The sequence below is a fragment of the Mya arenaria genome, chromosome 2 (assembly GCF_026914265.1).
Source record: "Mya arenaria isolate MELC-2E11 chromosome 2, ASM2691426v1".
Classification (NCBI taxonomy): Eukaryota; Metazoa; Mollusca; class Bivalvia; order Myida; family Myidae; genus Mya; species Mya arenaria.
In genome coordinates this window covers 17,830,432-17,852,002 of record NC_069123.1, presented here as the reverse complement: position 1 = coordinate 17,852,002, position 21,571 = coordinate 17,830,432, and the positions used below count along the sequence as shown (strand labels likewise).

General features: G+C 34.1%; 1 protein-coding gene across 1 annotated transcript in view; it reads left to right on the top strand.

The window, feature by feature from the left end:
- The window catches only part of LOC128213614 (uncharacterized), a 48,226-nt gene that overhangs the window by 23,801 nt on the left and 2,854 nt on the right, over positions 1 to 21,571 (top strand). Inside the window, exons 2-5 of the mRNA XM_052919561.1 lie at positions 5,622 to 5,775; positions 6,155 to 6,318; positions 6,788 to 7,009; positions 20,833 to 20,986. Of these exons, the coding sequence (XP_052775521.1) occupies positions 5,622 to 5,775; positions 6,155 to 6,318; positions 6,788 to 7,009; positions 20,833 to 20,986 (694 nt within the window). The remainder of the gene's footprint in view (positions 1 to 5,621; positions 5,776 to 6,154; positions 6,319 to 6,787; positions 7,010 to 20,832; positions 20,987 to 21,571) is intronic.

Sequence of the window (21,571 nt, the reverse complement as noted above, 5' to 3'; positions counted from 1 at the left end):
TCATGTCACACTAATTACAATACAAATCTGATACTTGTAAAATAAAAAAAGATATAAATAATTTCTCATAAGTATAGTAAAGCACCATGTACATAATAGACATACATACATTTTTTTAAGAATTATTGTTAAGTAAAACCACGGACCTATAAACCCGTGGTTTAACTTCATTTTTGTCTTTAAAAGTCAAATTCAGGTTGAAAAGCTAAATATCAGAAACAAGTTCATTATCATTTCTTATGTTTTCAAGATGTACAAAACTGTCACAATTTCATCTATTTCTGATAATGGTTCTATTTTAGGGATTTTATGAATTGAAGTTGCCTCAAACTGTATTTTTCTTCCTTTTTTTCCTGCTTTGGCGTTCCTTGATATTTAATGAGTGTTTTTGGTGTTGATGCGGGGTCAAATAAAGTCTTTTTTTGCTTTCCCATATTTTTTTGTTGTCTTCGGCGTTAAACTTAATGAGTTGTCAAAATTTACAAAAACATCAAATTAAATAAAGATTAAGATCAATACACAGAAGCTGTGTACTATACACAGATTGGTGGGGTTAAAATACCAGTTATTGCAGATTACTTACGTGTATTGTCTGCCATAAGCGTGTCCAAATGGCATAATCATAATATAATTTTCATTTGTCACCTAACACCTATCTTTATGGCACCCCTCTAATTAATAATGTGTGAATAAAGAACAAACAAATGGTTGCATAGCACCTGCTTTAATGGATAATAGGAGTATTGTCTCAGAATTTGGGGGAGTTTATAATTTAAAGAAGTCGATAAACAAAATCAAAGGATTGCCACAAAACAGTATAGTCGGTACGATACGATAAGTTTATTGCGTAAAACATTATACAATGTTCATAGCATATAACATACAATACAATGAATGGAGAAAGTACAGAAATACAATTTTCTGAAGCAATTTAACATGAATGATATAACATCCTATAGTTGTTCGAGTGTGGTTATAAAAATAGAAATATAGCTAAATTTGTTAGTATAATTACATTAAATAACAGCAATTCAGGTATACAAAGGATATACGAGCCTAGTTATGTAAAACGTCCCTTAGCTGGTTAGCAAAGTAAATATATTTTGCTAGTCTATATGTGTTATTCTTTGTGTTACAACTTAACATGGATTCAAATTTATTTAACGTTGGCCATTGGCAAAAATAAGGCTTAAAAAATTTGTTTCTTAATTCCCTATATCTTGGGCACACAAGTAGAAAATGAAATTCAGATTCTACCTGATTCAGATTGCATGATACACATAATTATTCTGTCATTTACGGGTATGTTAGTATATCTGCCCGTCTCGATTCCAAGTCTACGGGCAGAAGTTCTAAATCGTGCAAGAGCATATCGAAATTTGTTTTCATGGATTGTTTCTAAATATTTTTCTCTAATGAAAGCATGTTTAAATAAGGCGTATGTTCTTAATCTAGGTGAATTATTGATATCTGCGTACCAGCTTTGGCAATATTTGTCTATAATTCTCTTTTTGATTACCTCAAATGTGTAATTATCGATACTTTCAGTTCGCCAAATATCAGAAAAACCATGTTCATTCAAAATATTTTTAACTTGAGTGGCCCAGTTTTTATTTTTATATATGTTTTATTATTTGAATCGTCTGTTCGTAATGCGTTATAAGTATTTGGATTAAACTATTATCTAACAACACAATAACTTTTTTCCAATATTTGATTAAATTTATTTTCCTATATACTATCATTGGTACCCTTCCAAGTTCTCCGTATAACGCAATTAAGTTTGTTGATTTTTTTACTCCAAGTATTTAGCGAAGAAATTTCACATGAATCATTTCTATGTCCGAAGCTGGATTCATACCCCAGATTTCCGAGCAGAAATTAAGAGCTGAGCCCACTAGCACATCAAACAGTTTAATTTTATGATGAACGGGAAGTTCAGTATTATTAAATATTTGATATAATTTATACAGTGAAAAATGCATGTTGAGCAATCAGAAGTTTATTGAAGTTGCCATTTTTAAACAAATTGATTCCCAAGTATTTGAAGGAATTAACAACTTCTATTGGGTTAGTATAAATCTGTAAGTCTATATGCGTTGCCCTTCCATTTTCAATCAAAGCACTGAAAGTGCTGAGGGACGGTACTGCTGAATGCTGGCAACATCAATGTAACATTCGGTAGTGTAAATATATGTAATAGAGATTTGAATCATACATCATACATTAATATGGAACGATAACTTTTACACAAAGGCTAAAACAACAACTTAAATGTTCGTCTTTATAATAAAATAAAAACAAAAAATATAAAAGTGCATACCTTTATGAATTTATTGGAAAAATGATATCCAGAACAATTCAAAACATAACAGGCAAACACATAGACCACTGTGATACCAATGCCTCAACAACCACAGACCAGTTCAATTTGTAAAACCTCATTAACAAATTCACACAAAGCATAATTTACAGTGTGTGTATATCACAGTGATAAATAACGTAATTTATGCTACTTCGGAGGCAACATTTTGTTTAAAATGAAGACTTAAATCAAAGATCAAAACTTTTCTTTCACTACATCATTGTAAATAAAACAATGAACAGTCTATGCCGCTCAAGGAGCCCCTCCTTCGTTCCATTACCAAAGGCAGATAAGGCGATACGTTTCATCAAACAATGACAAATGGGTTTCCAAAATGTTTTGACAGTGCTCTAGCCTCTGTCAGAAGGCCCTAATGTGAAAAGGTTTGTTGAAGCATTTTAAGAAACTAAAACCCTGGTGTTTGTTTATTGATCTATATGGGATTGAAAATGAGTCAATTCACAACTGCTAGAAAAGAGACATTTTTAACAAACAATCATACCAGAGTTTATTAGATTAATTGCAGTTGAATGGAAGGCTTACTTGAATGTATGTCAACAATGAAGTAATTATTAAAGACTTAATGACTGTTGACAGGTGAGGTGTGCTCAAGTTATTGACATAAAATTATTCATTTCTGGCAGTACACAATGAGTACCATTTGGATATCAGCCCTTGTCTGTTTAATTTTTGTGAATTCACAAAACAGAAAATCATGATTTTTGGTAGTTTTTACTTGAATATTCAGATGTTTAAGAAAAGATTGATTTTTTTAAACTTAAAAAAAAAATACCATAGCAACTGAGCAAATGAAAAAAATATTTTTAACAAGAGGGCCCTGAAGGCCCTATATCGCTCAACTGATCCAATTCGAGTGTGACATAGACTTCATAAACACAAACATTCTGACATAGTTTCATGATGATCAAAGAGAGAATGTAACCTCTACAGTGTTTACAAAGTTTTTCTATGATTTGACCCTAGTGGCCTGGTTTCTGACCTCTGATAACCCAGTTTCAATCTCTACCTAAAGATCATCAAGAATAACATTCTGATCAAGTTCCATGAACATATGCTCATAAATGTGGCCTCTAGAGTGTTAACTTGCTTTTCCTATTATTTGACCTGGTGACCTAGTTCTTGACCACACATGACCCAGATTCGAACTTGGCCTAGAGCTAATTAATATAAACATTATGACTTTACTGAACATACAGTCATATCGTGACCTCTAGAGTGCTAATAAGTTTTTTCTACGATTTGACCTAATGACCTAGTTTTTGACCACACATGACCCGGATTCAAACTTGACTTAGAGATTAATAATATAAACATTCTGACCAGCTTTCATGAATATACAATTCTAAATGTGACCTCTACAGTGTTAACTAGCTTTTCCTTTAATTTGACCTGGTGATATTGTTTTTGACCACACGTGACCCAGATTCGAACTTGGCCTAAAGCTAATCAATATATACTTTCTGACTAAGTTTCATGAACATAGTCATTAATGTGACCTCTAGAATGCTAACAAGCTTTTCCTATAATTTGAGCTGGTAACCTAGATTTTGACCGCACATGACCCAGATTTTAACTTGACTTTAAGATTATTAATATAAACATTCTGACCAACTTTCATGAAGATACAGTTATAAATGTGACCTCTAGAGTGTTAACAAATTTTCCTTCAATTTGACCTGGTGACCTAGTTTTTGACTGCACATGAACCAGATTCAAACTTGACCTAGAAATTATTAATATTAACATTCTGACCAAGTTTCCTAAAGATACAGTCATACATGTGACCCCTATAGTGTTAACAAGCTTTTCCTTCAATTTGACCTGGTGACTTATTTTTAACCCTAGATGACCCAATATCGAACTCGTCCAAGATTTTATTGAGGGTAACATTCTGACCAAGTTTCGTTAAGATTGTGCGTAAATTGTGACCTCGAGTGTTAACACTCAAATTGTTGATGACAGACACAGGGCGATCACAATAGCTCACCTTCAGCACTTCGTGTACTGACTATTGGGTTCATAAATATTAATACCTTTTCTGACATTTGAGGCAAAGAATGGGTCGGTGGCTTGCAAAGAAATTTAGATACAGATTTTCCTGAATGAAAAGATGCAGCTGACAATTATCACATACTACATGAAAAACTAGAAAGTATACCCATCATAAAAATATATTGAGTAACATTTGTATTAGACAAGAGGAACATAAAATGAGATCAAAACTTAATCATTTGTGGTTTAGTTATGTGCAAACAATTAAATATACATGATACAATTGAAAGAACAATATAAGTTTCTGATCCACCTCCAAAGAAGAGTATTTAACCCATCCTCGCTTATGTGGCTCACATTCAAGCCGGTACAAAGATGTTAAATGTAAATGTCAAGGCCATCATCTGAGCGCTTGTCAGGAAAATGGCCGACTGCCTACGTAATTTAAAGAGGATTTAATTTAAATTGTAGGCAATAATATTATCGAAGAAATTTGAATTTATAATGGCGATAATTTTAAAATTGTGGCCGCGAGGATTCTCTGTGCAAGGACCGTTCGCTTTTTTTTGCTGGGATGGTGGACGTCACGAGTCTGCCATAGTAAAACAAAATCATCATAAGACTTGTGTACGGCCAAAAAAATGTATCCCTGATCACAGAGTGTCATTAACAAGCTGGCGCGCACCGCTCATTTCAGGAACACTTGGAAGAGGACATTATTCAGAGCTAGATAGATATTAGCTGAAGAGAACGCCGTATCCAAACCCTACCAGAATTCGTGACATTTTTATGTCACGCTGTTATTTCACTTATATGCATTGTACAGACAAAATAACTATAGCCTCAGGTTAATGAAGTAAAATGTAGTTCACAAACACATTTTCAAAACCAAAAAACGCTTTACAGATAGTTAATTTATCATTTTAATAAATCCGATTATAAGCATTCCTTAACTAGGTCATATTTGTGTTCAAATTTAATCACGTGATAACAAGATTTTCAGAAAATACCCATGTGACCTACATTTGACCTCACACATGTAGTGTTTATTTTGCTGTTATTTTTTTCTATTTCGAATAATAAGTAAATAACTAATAACAAATTTGGAATAAATTAATTGTTTTTACTTAACAAAAGGTATTTTCAACCTTACTGCAATTGTTTTCAACAATTTTGATAGTCAACGATAGGTCAAAAGCATGTTTTATTTTAAGTTGAAGCATACATGATTAACTTTTTTCAGTGGATTTCAAAAAAAAAGAGAAACTCAAGAAAGAGGATGTAGCTCTGACAATGCAGGTTAAGGACACTGAGAAGCATTATCAGGATGTATACAACTCTGTGAACCAGCTTCGAGACGCCTACGGGTCTTGCAAGGAGCACTTTGCACTGCGGAGGTTATAATATATTTGTGTTCCACTGCTTTGGTGATTCTACAATCCAGATTTACCTTTAAGCTGATTACAAAATCATGCTACAATAAATTGGTATTATGTCAGTTTTAAACTGAATTTTCAAAGACTTCGAACTTGGTTTACCATAAACATTATAAAATATTGTGCATGTCTGACTTTTAGACAATATGTCTCCACCTAAGGTATTTGTACATAGTCATCATAAGTGGGGGATTGGCTGTGTGGTGAGCTTACTGTTATTCTTTACAATTTAATTATCATATTACGGTACTGCCTATTAGTACTGTTACATATTTTACACCTAACATTGTTATATAACATGTATGGCTTGATTAAGTGATTAACTTGCCATCACCTCCAGATATGGAGAGCTGAAGGACATGATAAAGGCCTGTATCACATATAAAGAGATGGGAAGTGCAGCCAAGAACTCGGCCACCAATCAACCACAGAAGACTGGCAAAGGCAAGATCGAGAAACTGCGTGAGAACGCTGAAATTTTATCTGAAGTCGCTGCCACAGATGGTAAGGTTTAAACCCAGCCACTACGGATATTGTTTTGATGCAGGGTTGATTTTAACGAAATGCAATACATATCCATGTAAGTGCATTGTATACATCAGTAGATATGGGTTCAAATTAAAGGACTGCCAATTTCTGTTGGTTATTGACCTTAATGTCTCATATAGTTGATAATGTCATCTTTTCAACTTAAAGCTCTGATAAAACAATCATGAAAACCTTTAACTTTACTCTGTAGGGACCCTTGATAGTTGATAATGTCATCTTTTCAACTTAAAGCTCTGATAAAACAATCATGAAAACCTTTAACTTTCCTCTGTAGGGTTCCTTGAATGTTATGGGGATCTGTTTGTAATATTCAAAAATTATATAAATATTACTGGGTTCTTCAGGTTATGTGTGTACATGTGAACAAGTCGAGGCATAGGCTTAACAGAACTAAAACAACCTACATTTTTTATTCCATTTGCAGTAAAGGTCTCTGACCTTCGCAAAGCTGAGATAGTCAAAGACATCAAAGAAAAGAAAAAGCGGAAAGAAAAGATTGATTTGATGCTCCCACAATTGAAACAGCGTCTTAATGAGCTAAAACGTCATTACGAGGAATCAAAACAGCACCTTCCCATGAACAGATATGGCGTGATGAAGGAAATTATAAAAACGTTAATACGGGATGAGACACTGAGAATTGATTCTACTTAAGCATGAATATAAAATATTTTTTCAAACTTGAGTTTTTATGCCTTGATTTTTTTCATATTGCATTCAATATAGTAGTCATCTACAATGTAATATTGACATTTGTAAAGGAAAAAAATGTTACTTAGACTCTTTGGGTTGTCCATTTGTATAGAATTTTTTTATGTAAGTTTGATTTTCCCCATGTATTTACATATCTGAACACTACCTTTTACAAGATCTGACAAACCTAATATCTGAAATGCGGTGTTGAAGAATTACCTGTTTAATAAGACTGATGCTTATGCTGTTACCAAACTTAATACATGTCACTTATAATTATAGTTTCCTTGAGTGTTTTATTGTGAAATTATTTGTTTAATTATTTGTTGCCTTTTTGATCTATCGAAATATACATTTGTGTGAAGATAATTAGGTGATTTTGAAACTATCATTTCTGACTGTTTAAGCTTTGTAATTAATTGTTAGTTTTTTGTCTTACATTTTGGATAGTTAGGCCCTGAGACATATCTCTCATTTACTTCCTGCCTTGTTGCATTTTACTTCTTTTTAGTTTTCATGTTGATTGTTAGTAAGTTTTTACTTTCATGTAAATCTTCAAAATGGCGTTTGGAATATGCTGTATAAGCCATTGCTTCAAACAGGCCAATCAGAGCGAACTATTTTGTGTACTCTATTTTGGTTACTGGTGATCCATATATTGGGATGTAACATCATACTTAATGATCTACTTACTGGAGTTTAATAGACAAACTATCAGCCAGTTATTGTTTATATATTAAAATGAAACAAATAATTATTATAGACATTATTGCTCATTTGGAGTAATTTGTTTTGTTTGTAATACATAAACTATATCCTTTACTTCTAATTGAGCAGTTTATAAATTTGTTCATACTATTTTTATACATGTACATGGCTAGTTTGATATGGTAATCTTTATTGCATGTACATGATTGTATAAACACACACTTTCATTGTTTTAATCAAATTTTAAGATGATTTCATTACATCCCTGTAATCATTTTCTTTATTTCCGAATTCTACACACCTTATGCACATCGTTTCTGTGCCTTAAGATTACCATAAATATTTTCTAAGTTAAAGCTTAAGTTTGAAAAGCTTGCCGTATCTATAAAAAGTCACCTGAACAGCTACTTCATGTGGAATGTTTTCAAGGAACCTTATTTCATTGCTGGTGTTAAGTGTTTTTGCTGTGCACATATTTATAGAGTAGTTGATTTAATTTAATAACTTAAGGCCACAACAAATTGATCATTTGTAATTGTTCGGATTTTGCCAAAAAAATGGGAGCAAGCGAGTGAAAAAAAACACACTTTTTTAAATTTAAGGCAAATCAGAGGCAAGCGCAAAGCGAAAAAAAAATAAAAATGTATATTTCTGTGAAACTGCTGTTGTTTACTGAAGTCTACAATCCATCGACTATGACACTGATATTCACTTTAAACGTGTATGTTACATTACAAAAAATTAATTAATACCAGAAATGTATAACAACAGTACTTCCTGCAAAATATTCCCTGCAAGAAAGATTGATAACAAATATCAGCTGTTTGGCGGTTACCTGGACCTGATTTTGTCCTGACATGAGGAAAGTTTGCTCGCGAAGAATGTACAGCATGGAGATACCTTAAAAAAAACGAGTCGACGTTGCAGGTTTAAATTCTAAGTTAAAGAAATTCAGAAAATAGGGGAAATTCAAAAATAGATAAAAAATATTTCTCGCGGCCAAATAAAATGTGTGGGAGCAAAAATAATAAAATTTTAGGTGCGGCGAATCCGATGATAAAATGAATCAATTTGTTGTGGCATAAATAAATAAAACAAGAGATATGGTCACTTATTTTACTTTCCTATCAACAATATTGATTTTTTGATTTTCATATATTTCAGAAATTGTGATTTTTTTGTAATGCTTCATCAAGAGTTAAGAAAGTCAAAATGAAAAGCATATTTATAAACTCCTGGCGCGATTTTCTTGAAACTTTGTTTGACTAACAGGCTAAAGTTGCTTATTTCAATTGGCCAAAATACACACTTCAATTGAAGTTTGATAAATGAAAAATGGTTTATTGTGATGATCATAACCATGATTCCTATCTAAGGTATAAAAACTGTTAAAGAAGTATATAACGCTAATAATTGAAAATAAAGAATAGTGAGCTTTATAGCTTAATCCTGTTATAAGGGAAATTGGGGCCTGAAATTGAATCTCAAAACACTCTCTTGTACAGTAATATTGCATGTAATAAGTCAATGATACAAAAAGGGGTTTATTGGTCTCTAGTCTTTCTGGAAATATTGGAACAGTAATAGAAAATGAATGTTTTTGCATAAGTGCATTTTCGTAAATTACATAGAGTTGGACGTAAAGTTATAATTTTGTTTGTTGTTTTACATTTGTTTAAAAATGTAAAACCATACAGGGAAAAATAGTTTTGCTTCCACTCATTCCTGTTTTTACAGAAGTGAACAAATTGTACTTTTATTTTGCATGCTTGGTTTATTTGTTTTTTTCTACCAAAATCCGTCGAGCCAAACAGGATATTGATGTGACCTACGGGTATCATGCGGAAAAATTGCTCGTTATAATAAAATTACGAATCTCTACATATTGAACATATCTTTGTTTTTAGTTTTACATTCCGTTACATGGATCTTAAAATGATAAGAGATTTTTATTTTTACTTTTATTTTGAATGCTTGGTTTATTTGATTTGTTTACCAAAATACGTCAAGCAAAACATGATATTGATGTGACCTATGGGAATCATGCGGAAAAATTGCTCATGATCATAAAATTACGAATCTTTTTATATTGAACATATCTTTGTTTTTAGTTTTGCATTTCGTTACATGTATCTTAAAATGTTAAGAGATTTTTATTTTTCAATTTTATTCCATAAAGCATGAATATCTTTTTGAAATACATGTATTGTTTTATTTTCAGCATACAGTTTGATTCTAGTTTTATGTAGTTGTTATATTATGTACAAGTATCAATACAGTGCTCCAGCTGGATTGTTGAAGAGAATGGTTTTGATCATGTAAAACATTCTGTTATTACTGAAATTTTGTAGGCTCATCTTGTTTTATTTAAGAAAAAAAGCCTCTGGATATTTTGATAGCCTTGGTTTTACTGTCAGCGTTGTCATACAAAAAAAGTTTAAATCTTTGTCATAAAAAATGTTTGATGATATTTTTATGAAACTTAGAACAAAGCCTGTAACTCTTGATTAAAATGTTGTTGAGTTATGTCCGTTTATGACTGAAAAGCACACAGATGAGGGATGAGATTTGCTTGTGATGCTTTTGAATACGGGAATAGCAGAAATTTTGCGAGGCAGTTTAAACAAAGGGACATAATCCACTTGTATACTGTTAACCTTAATGAATGTGCAATAATATGATAATATACAAATGTTACAACGTAATCAGAGTTTATAATCATAGTACCTTTAAAAAGATACTTAAATGTACCTATTTTCTTTGACAACATTATTATTAATATATATATATATATATATATATATATATATGTATTGTATTTGGAATACATTTAGGCTCATTTGCTATGCATAATTATTAGCAGCTTATTATAATCATTGGTTGTTTGTTCTTGTTTTTTTTATTATTTCTTTGTGTATTACAATAAAAATAAAGCATACAAGTTTTTTTTCTGATTACGTTTATGAAGTAATGAATTACTCATAGTATATACTGTTTAGAAGATTCGACCTTTCAACACATTCAATTATTACAGCTCCTAAATGTTATGACCAAAACGGCAGGTTATACTGTTTAGTTTGACTTTTTTAAGCTTTTACATACGCGATCACTGGCCACATGTTGCCTTTACACAGGATGTTATTGATTGACTCGGGGGAATATTGAAATAGGAATCAATATAAATAATTCAAGATTTTATCGAGAAAAAATATTCTTAATTGCCACAGTGGCAAATCTAAATCTTTAATGTATAACAAAATGGCTGTATGTCATGGAATATATGCCTGGTACTACTACCTACCATGGTGGTTATGTGTACCAAGTACCAGTGTGATAACTTCATGAATTAGGTGAGAAGTTCGCTCCACAATCACAAACAGAGACAGGAAAGTTTGAACATTTTAAGGACACATAACTTTTAAGAGAAAATGGACGTAGGCGAAGAAATATACACCATGCACTTTTACCCATAATAATGATAATGTGTTTTAATTTAAGGATGACAACGAGTAGTAAAATTAATACTGGAGTACTCGGACCATCGTTCGATCGAGTACTCGGGTACTCGATTACTCGGAAAAATTGAATATGTTTTCGCAAAGACAAGATTGTGTATACATGTATCGTTAATGACTTATATTGTGCGTTGTTCGTATTATTGGTCATTTTCACCTTTAAAGTAAACTTTCATTACGTATATTAACAAAAAATGAAAAGAAAACAAATGTTCAACTTCTCCCACAGTTTTCACTATGATACTTTAAAACTTTTAAAGTATCATAGTGAAAACTGTGGGAGAAGTTTGCTCCACAAACATGTTCCACCGATCGACTGTATGTGACTCCAATATACCCCCTTCAAACTTGCAAAGATATAAAAAGGTGAAGCATTTTCATAACCATGGTGTTATCGGGGATGGTGGTGTGCCAAAACTTCACCATTCAAGATATTCAAATGAGACTGTACACATGCTACCAGTTACAATACGCACATGTGTAGCAAGGCGTGTAAAAATACATTATTCAGCTTTAATGATTGTTGAGTTATGGTCCTTGATTGTTTGAATAAAAAACAACAGCATTATAAACTAAACAAATATTTAAGACATCCACGTAAGACACATGTGTTTAGTCATGCCAAGCACACATGTAGTAATGCCCATAACTGTTGCTTTAAAAATATCAATGTAGGCCCCGTGACTACCCATGCTGGTGTTTGAGTCAGTTATAGTTATTTCCTAGATGAGAGTTTGGAATTTAATTTTAATCCTGATCGAAGTGTCAAAATCTATGCTAAAGTGATATAAAGTGACTTTTATATTCAAGTGGTTATGGAATTGCAGCAGAAACAACAAATCCAGTCAATTTGACCTATGACTACTACGTAAGACCTTTGACCTTGTGTATGGGTATAGTCGTTACTTGTGTTTCAAATATATTAGTAAAAGTAATTCACTCAGGTTTTCAGTAAAAGTTATCCCGGGTTGTACCTTGATGCGTAATCTGAGACAATCGTGGACGGCGTCAATTTCTTTCTAGAATCATTAAAAGACTCGCTGATGATTTTTTCCTTTTTTGCGCTTCTTGCCTGGCAAAAATCTCGTATATACAATAGTAAAATATAGAGTAATCGAACGCTACATTATATGTCAAATGGTAATTACTAAATTGTACATTTCTTCCACAATTTGGATGAGGTTGAACATATCGGCAGATAGTAGCCGGGTACTTGGGTGCGTTTCAGAGATGGTCGTTAAGGCCTAGGAGGCGTCAGCCGTCATATCTGTTTCAGGTCGTTTTGATTGACTTTTGTCACATAGAAAATGACGACAATGGTGTATATTAAAATGAAAAATCGAGGAACAACTGTTTCCTTTTCCTTTTCAGGCCAGAATAAGTGTAAGCTTAATTGTGGCTTCCGTGGTAGGTGTTATCTGACCTTCAAAGCTGACCACAGATATACCTATATAGGACCACCATCGTCAAGCAGTTTTTCCATCATAATGTATATATTTCATATGGTAGATTTAGAGTATGCAGATGTATTGTTGTTTCGTTTCGCTAGGTTTGAACCTCTTAAAGATATTCCCGTCGGCCGCCTTGAGTCAGCTGAACGTACAGACAGGGCTTAGTCCACTTTTCTATCAGAGCAAGTTATCTCTGAATTGTCGCCAAGAGCTCTGTTGAATGCTGTTGTTGCCTCGGATCTGCAAAGAGTCGGTCCGTTACTCTTGGAATATCTAAATGCCGAGCTGAAATTTAACTTTCGCTGCAAGTGGCTTGCTGTTTTCGTCAATTTTGTATCTCTATGTGACAAGGACCCTCCGCTTTTAAAAGTGAATTAAAATAACGCACATGCTAAATGGTAATACGATTAAAGACACTCATAAAAAAGTATTTTAAGTTGCGATTACATATTGCAAATAACGTGGACACCCGGGCGACTTCGAAGAGTATCGACGCTCTGTTAGATGACCACGAACTGACACCGTTCTCGAGGCCATTGCTGCAGGTAAATATCTATAACGTTGCTCATTTTGTCATGTTACTAAATTATTTTTTAATCATTATGACAAACATTCCTTCACTTAAAGGTACAACTGTTTTCAAATAATCGTGCTCGTCATTCGGTTAGACAAAACACAATATCAAAACCATTTTACACGGAAAGGCGGTCAATTCGTACCGCCCAAACATCGGCCCCGAACAGTCTGTATAAACACTTCAAAGAATTTCGTTTGTCACTATTCTTACGGGTGTTATTTAATGGATAAGATACAATTCAACGATCCGTTTGAGTGTAAGCTTATTCATACTCGCACTCGGGCAAGGCACATTCGGCGAGTGTTCCGATAGGATTGTTAGTCATTTTAGGTTTTTGGAGCATAGTGCTTAGCCAGAATGTAACCGACAGGTTAAGGCTGCCCTGATTCTTTAACGAGCGCCAGTGTATAGCATTTTCCCACAGGACCCCCACAACGTCCCTCCCGTAATATGGTCAGTATTTAAGTGGTGGGGCGGGGATCGAGCCTGCGACCTCTGGATTGACTGTGTGTTACAACTTGACCACGAATCCGCCACTACACCAATGCAATATGTACATGTACGTATTTATACTTCACGGAATTATGAACCTGCATCGCTGATGACGGCATGCAGTCGGTTTCTTTGATATGCGAAGGCAATCGACAGGCTATATTTGAAATTTATTTCACCAAAATTGTAGCCACTAATTTCATAACACAGTTCATTTGCAAACATTATTTATCATAAATATACACGGTGTATGTGACGTGTCATTTGTTGTGTTTTTCACTTGCCACGAGTGTAATTAATGTGATAATTATTGGTTAAATGTTAGTTTATATTGCAAGGGTGGCGACCACGTGGTGGATATTAACCAGCGCTGGTCCTGCTGCTCTTTCCAGGGTACAAGGACAAAGCAGCTGAACATTGCAATCGAAGAACCGATTTCTTTATATTGAAGTTAAGCATTCCCGCTTGGCTCAATTTTGCCAAGGCTCGAGGTATTTTCGCCGGTCCCTGGGACTTCGAGCCAACGGGGTTCGACTGTACGCAACTAAGAAGTGACATTACCGTTTTGACAAGGATTTAAAGAGGTTCAAACCTCCTGAGATTAACGCTTAACATTGTTTTGCTTAAAAAATCAATAAGAAATAAATTTTGAGATACTCTCCAGGCAGTTATCATTCTTAAGGAGAAATTCAGTAAAGTCCGACATCGAAAACATGCAAACGATGACTGAAAAAAGATGGCGGATATCAAACTGAAACGTAAAGACACATCACTGTTATAATTCACTGTTTTTCGTACATAGGCCAGTTGGTAGGTTATTCGAACGATTTCAATAAGATATTTGCGTACCTTAAATCATAAAACAAGACAGAGTCTGAATCCCTGGTTGGTAGTTGGATATTCGCGAATAACCAACTTGAAGTATTAGAACAACCGGCTGAACTGGCTAATGTACGAAAAACAGTGAAATAAAAAAGTGTATGTAACGAAAAAACGTAAGTGTACATGGGTTAAAAGACATGTGTTCTGTATAAAATCTATGTTTCTAAAACCCAATATGACTAACAATCTTATCGGAGCACTCACCGAATGGGCCTGGTCCGAGTGCGAGTATAACTAAACTGAAAACCACAATCGAATATCTAGCGTATATCGGAGATGTTTATCGTCTTCGGGTTCAATTTAAGTGTTTTTGAAGTGTTGTAAATGTGTTAAATCATTGACATAAAACGTACAATGATGTAAATGATGTTAATAAAAAAGTTTTTTTAAAGCAACGCTGTTTAAGTTATTTCTTATTGTTTGCGCATCCTAACCTCAGCGGTTTTATTTATGCCACAATGAAGACGTAAGACCGTGACGGGTTGAATAGAAAAAATCAGGCATTTATATTCAATGCCAGAGGATTTATTAAAAGTCAAGGAACAATACAATGTGACATAACGCTGGACACAATTTATTTATATATTCCAATATGATTCAAAATGCTAATTTCTAAAATAATTATAACGATTACTAAACACATGAATGTTAAAATAGATATGATCAATGGGCTTTTCTAGACCGTCCCTTTCTTGTACCGGGCCTTTTTGACCCGAAACCCGATAAACATGGAAAGAACCATTCGGAACTCCTCGGCCATTTTATCGAAAACAACCTCGGATGTATTTGGATGGTTTACACACTCAAAAAGTGGTACGTTTAAGTCCGCTGCAAGTAGATCGCGTAGTAATTTTATTTAGTAGTTAAACTTTGTGACTTAACTCTTGGGATTCTTCATTATGTTTGCTTTAATACAATTCAATGACAATAAATTTAAACTTAGATCAATAAATACAGCTCTAAAACACTACATTTAACTAATGATACAATTCAAAATTTTACGAACTACTTCAACAGATGTACCGGCATACATCCGAGGTTGTTTTCGATAAAATGGCCGAGGAGTTCCGAATGGGAAAGAACAGAATGCGCAGATAACACCGAAATGCACGGGAAATACCGTAAAGCAAAGATAAAGCACGGAAACACCGAACAGCAAATTTCGCTGATGTTTGTGGTATTTGTATTGTTTTTTTTATTTTATGAAAGTCAAAAATCGTCAGGGAAGTCTCCGAATATCACAGTTGACGTCGAAAAGCAAGGCAAACTGCTCGGTAAGCACCGAACAGCAAATAGAAACCATGTTTCTTAGTTTTAAACTTACTTTTATGGGTTGTCCGTGATATATACATTTTAATTTGATAGATTTCGGTCTTTTACTGTCTGCCCTCCCGAAAAGCAAGACTTATGTCTAATGGGCAAACAATTTAATATTGATTCATGTACATGTATAGAGAAAACAAATTTTGAGAATGAGAAATATAGGCCAAGAATAAAATTGTTAATACATTTCAATATCATGGGCATTTGACATACATGTACGAAAATTACAAAACACCTTTATCCAAAAGCGTAAACGAAAGAAATTTAGTACTTTTTGTATAAAGAAGCAAACTTAATGGACATATGTTTAATAATCATTTTGTTCGAAATACATGTGCATGGGAATGTGAAGATCTTTATGCGAAATTTAACAATATTGGTTCGAATGTGAAGGAGATTAGACACAATTTCGTAGTAATCTTCAACAACTATTATATGGCTTTTATCCTATTGATTGGTACCGTGGTCAAGTGTGATTATTTTTTAACGTTTTAAAGAGTTTAAAAATTTGAAGCGTAATACTTTAGGAAGAGGTTGGTCTACGGCTGATGATTTTTCTTTATTCTTCAGTCAATTGTTAACTTGAAAAAACTATTTTATTGCTGTTCTATTGTCATGAAACCTAGTTTTGATTCCATATATCTAAATGCGCTATGGTTGAAGTTGTATAAATCCAATTTAGATGGTAAAATGTTGCGTATTTATAATACGCCAGCTAATGCGGCGTTCACACAATGCCGATTATGTCTCCCGTTTGAGATCAGACAGCGCTACGACACGAAAAGCAAAAAAGTCGGATTACTATCCTCAATGATCTGGAATGTCCTATCATTGTCTGAACGCAGTCGTATATGTTCGTAACAGAGTCCTACGTATCGGGAATGGTCCGGAGAGGTCGGCCAAACACTCCCGACAGTTAGGTGCGTCCCGTAACATTCGGGAAACTCAGCCGATTTTGTCTAGTCGGATTACAATCGTGACTATGTCGTGACAGATTCTGCTGTATCGGATCAAAATCGTAACAATGTCCTGTGTTGTCTGGTCAGTGTCCTGTGGAACGGGCATGATCTGGAGAAATTTTGCATTGCCGTTTCTTGCCGATTGAGTCCAGATTGCGTCCAGATCTTGCCGTCAGCGTCGGTTCATTGTCTGGTCACTGTCTGATCTCTGTCGGATCGCATTCGGGAGAATCGGGACGCTGTCGGGACAGATTCGGTCGTTTTTTACCATGACAAAGATACAAATCGGATCAGAATCGGATTGAGAACGGGATAATCGGGACAAATTCTGCTGGAAACGGCTGGATCGGGACGCCTCCTGAACACTATCTGATTGTTGTCGTGATTAAATAAATGTTTTTACAAATTTTAATAAAAGTTTGAATTTCCAGCCACGAATCACATGATCTTGATCAGACTTTTGACACATTTTAATCGGGAATGGTCCTATCAAGGACGGCAGTAAAAATCCTGAATGTGTGACTTAGGCTTAAGCCCCGTGTAAAACAGTGTAAAAGTTATTCCGATTACTTTAATGTCGCAGTAGGCTAGGAGTGACAATGTCCCCGAGAATGTATATGAAAGTTAACATGTTGCGATTGTTAACGATTTTAACATTTCAGGTGCTACATAGAAATACCGGCACAGGTTATTATATTTTATACCCTTTAAAACTTCTTATGGTATAAAGGTTTAAAAGCACTGAACACGTACGTTGGTATTGTCAAAACTAAAAAAAAAATGTGAATGTAAACCAATGTAAGCACTGCAGTTTTTTGTTTCCTTTGTTTCGTCTATTAATTAGTACATACGGGTGTGGTCTATGGGGATTTACATCTATACAGTTGGAGAGGTTACATTTCAGATTTTGCAAAGCTTTACTTGGTGTTAAACAATCAACTTCAAACGCTGCTGTGTATGGTAAATTGAGTAGATACCCTTCCTACATATAAATAGACACGTATGTATTTTTAACCCCCCCGCCACGGCTTATTTTCATGCCTTTATTTATTTTCGTATTGTTATTTGTAAAATTATTGACTTTTTGCGAAATTTTGTTTCCTTTGCCTTACTTTTCGGTGGTTTTCGTGCTATTCGGTATTTAGTTATACCCGTTGCTTAGTGCTGATTTGTTGACAAACTATGGTATGATAAAAAACACAACTCAAAATAGATTTCAATAGTTGGATATTGCTAGACTATTCTACGACAAATATTAATAATTTATACATCTAAACTCCGAATCATTCTGGTAAAGATCATAGCCCTCCTAAATGGGCGTCCGAACTAGTCTTATAACGCTTTTATGACTACTGCATGCTTGTTGTCAGTTGTTTGGTGCTCACTGTCGCCACTTTCTTGTGCTCCCATTGTCAATCATGAAATATGAACACCCAAATATTATATGAAGGCATTTCTATGCCTATAGTTCCGTTTGTAATTTCTAAAGCTATTAGTTTCAACTTAGTACTAGTTATACTTTGAGATAAAATGCATAGTCTAAAGTAAGTGTTTTCTTGTTGTTTTTTTTGCTCACCTTAGCACAATTAAAGTCCTGTGCATGAGCTATTGTGATGGCATGGTCATCCGTTTGTCAGTCCGTCTTCATCATTTTCCTTCAAACAACTTCACCTTTAAACCAATAAGACATTTTCATCCAAACTTACCAAGAAAGTTCCTTTGGTGGTACTCTTCCAGATTTCTTCCATTAAAATGGTGATGCAGAACTGGAGTTGCCATGGCAACCATAGGGAAAAACTTTCCTCAGAATCTGCTGGCATAATTTTAAAATAATTTCACAGAAATTATCCTTACAGTCGGTTACTCTCTATCAAATTTCTTTTCTTTGAATTGGTCCAATATTGCACCGTTCTGGTTTTTAGATATTAGTTAGATATTGAAAACGATATATAATTGATGTCCTTATGATTGGTTAATATCTCTTTTTTTTTTACTACCTCCCTTGATTATAATTAACTTGATTTTAACGTTTATTTGATTGGCACTTACATTTTAGATATCTGGAATATGATCAAATCAATTATTTTATGCAAACAAATATAAAAACTGTATATAAGTTGCTTTTATGAATATTTTCATGTATATTTATAATATTATTTAAAGCTGCACTCTCACAGATATAACATTTTCACAACTTTTTATTTTTTGTCTTGGAAAGAGCAATTTTTTGCATAAATTTCTGTAAACCAATAAAGATTGCTGACAACAAAACAGGTCGTATATTTTCATATTTTTGTTTGAAATTTTATGTTTTATGGCTTAAACCGTTACTAACGGTTTAAGGAAAATGCATAAAACATCGGGTTTTTTAACTTAAATATAAAAATCTGCGATCTAATTTTTTGTCAAAAGCCTTATATAACTGGTTTCCATGGGTTTCGCAAAAATTAGCTCGTTCCAAGACAAAAAATAAAAAAAGTTGTAACAACGTCAATCTGTGAGGATGCAGCTTTAAGATTTTGTGAGTTGGATCATCATGCCAGTATCTTTGCATCCAATGTCACATTGCGTTAAGTCCACTGAGGATACTGTGAAGAGAAATGTGTTGAAAGAAAGATACGTTTAGTTGCTTAATGCAAAAAAAGAAGATCAACACATAACAGTTCTTGAAATGGATCTATGTCAAAAATAGTCATAAGTGCGACATCACCTCAAATCAGGTTAAATAATATATCTAACTATGTGGTATGCATAGCATCATCACTCTGATAAACAGGAATGTTAAATATAAAATGGTAAAATTTTAACATGTTAATGCACCAGTCAATTGTAACCAAGGTTCCCCCAGGTCTGGGAAAGCCAGGGAAATGGGCAGTGTTTCTACCTTCCAGGCGGCCCCGCAGTGCCGGTTGAATGTGGTGGTGTTGTCTTCGTGCCAAAAATAGTGGGGAATGGGCCCTAAGTCCCTGGGGTGCTGGGGCATTTGGCGGGGATTTTACCAGCAGTTTGTCCCCTGATTTTACCAGGGTTTGACTGGACTTAAAGTCAAAGTCCCCGCTATTCCCTAGACCCTGGTTACAACTGACTGGTGCTTAAGTGGAAAAAAAAAAATAAAAATATTTTTAAGTCTAGTACCTCAGACAAGTTTGATAATTAGCCAAATTGCTGTATGGTAGTCACCTGAGAGTTATTGCCCTTTGATTGTAGAAATACCTAGAGCACCATTTTAGTTTTACTCGGGTGAGCAATATAAGGCTATCTTGGCCTTCTTGTTTTTTTAAAGGCTTCTTTGTACCTCAGAGCCCTTATGGGAACAGGCATCCTGTACATTCATGACTATTTGTATTCTTGAGTGTGTGCGTCTTTGCGCAGGTGTGTGTGTGTGTGCGCGTGCATGTGCGTGTGACGAACAATATACAGCCTGATATATTTAGTGTGTATTGATGTGTAATAGAATAAAACTTGCAGTTGCTTCAGATTTTCAATCTATTTACAGTACAGATGAAGTTCCACGACATGCCAGATTTTACAACACAACATAACTGATCATAGAGAAAGTCAAAATAGATAAGAAGAAACCAATGGATATTGGTACTTATTCAGAAACTTTTTAGGTTTTTTCCATAAGGGATAAAGGGAATATTCGTTTAATTTCCCACTTGTTGAGGTTCATCAAATTAGTCATCTGAGATTGTTGAACAATATGGCATTTGTGCTAGTAATGTGAAAATGTGGTCTTTTAAGCATAACATTTTCCTTTCCACTTTCCAAATTCACTTTCTTTACAAGTACAATTTTAGTATTCAAAGATAGGTCAAAAACATGATTTATTTTAGTTAAACCATACTTAAATGATTATCTTTGTTCAGGGTGTTTCAAGACAAAGGGGGTACTCAAGGCAGAGGATGAAGCTCTGACAAGGGAGGTTTGGGCAATTGAAAGGTGTTATCGGGATGTATACCAGTTTGTGTACCAGCTGGACATCGCCTACAAGGCTTGCATGGAGCACTTTGTACTGACAAGGTATTTGTGTGCCATTGCTATGGTGATTCCTTCAGTCTATATCTTACCTTTAAACTGATTACAAAATCAAGCTATAACTAAATGGTATTATGTCAGTTTTAAACTGAATATCAAAGACTTCAAACTTGGTATATACCTTAAAGCTGCACTCTCACATATTCACCGTTTTTCCAACTTTTTATATTTTGTCTTGGAATTAGAATTTTTTTGCGTAAATATCTGCTAACCAGTGATGAAAGACTGCTGACAAAATATCAGATCGCAGATGTTCATATTTCAATTCCAAATTTAATGTTTTATGGCTTAAACTGTTACTAGCGGTTTAAGAAAAATGCATAAAACATCAATTTTCGGACGGAAATATGTAAAGCTGCGATCTGATTTTTTGTCAGCAGTCTTTCATCACTAGTTTGCAGATATTTACGCAAAAATATGCTTGTTCCAAGACAAAAAATAAAAAAGTTGTCAAAAGTTCAATCTGTGAGAGTGCAGCTTTAAATGTCATATTGTGCGCTGCTGACAAAACGCCCCAGCCTAAGGTACACAGACATCATGTGTGGGAAATTGGCTGTGTGGCGTGCTAAC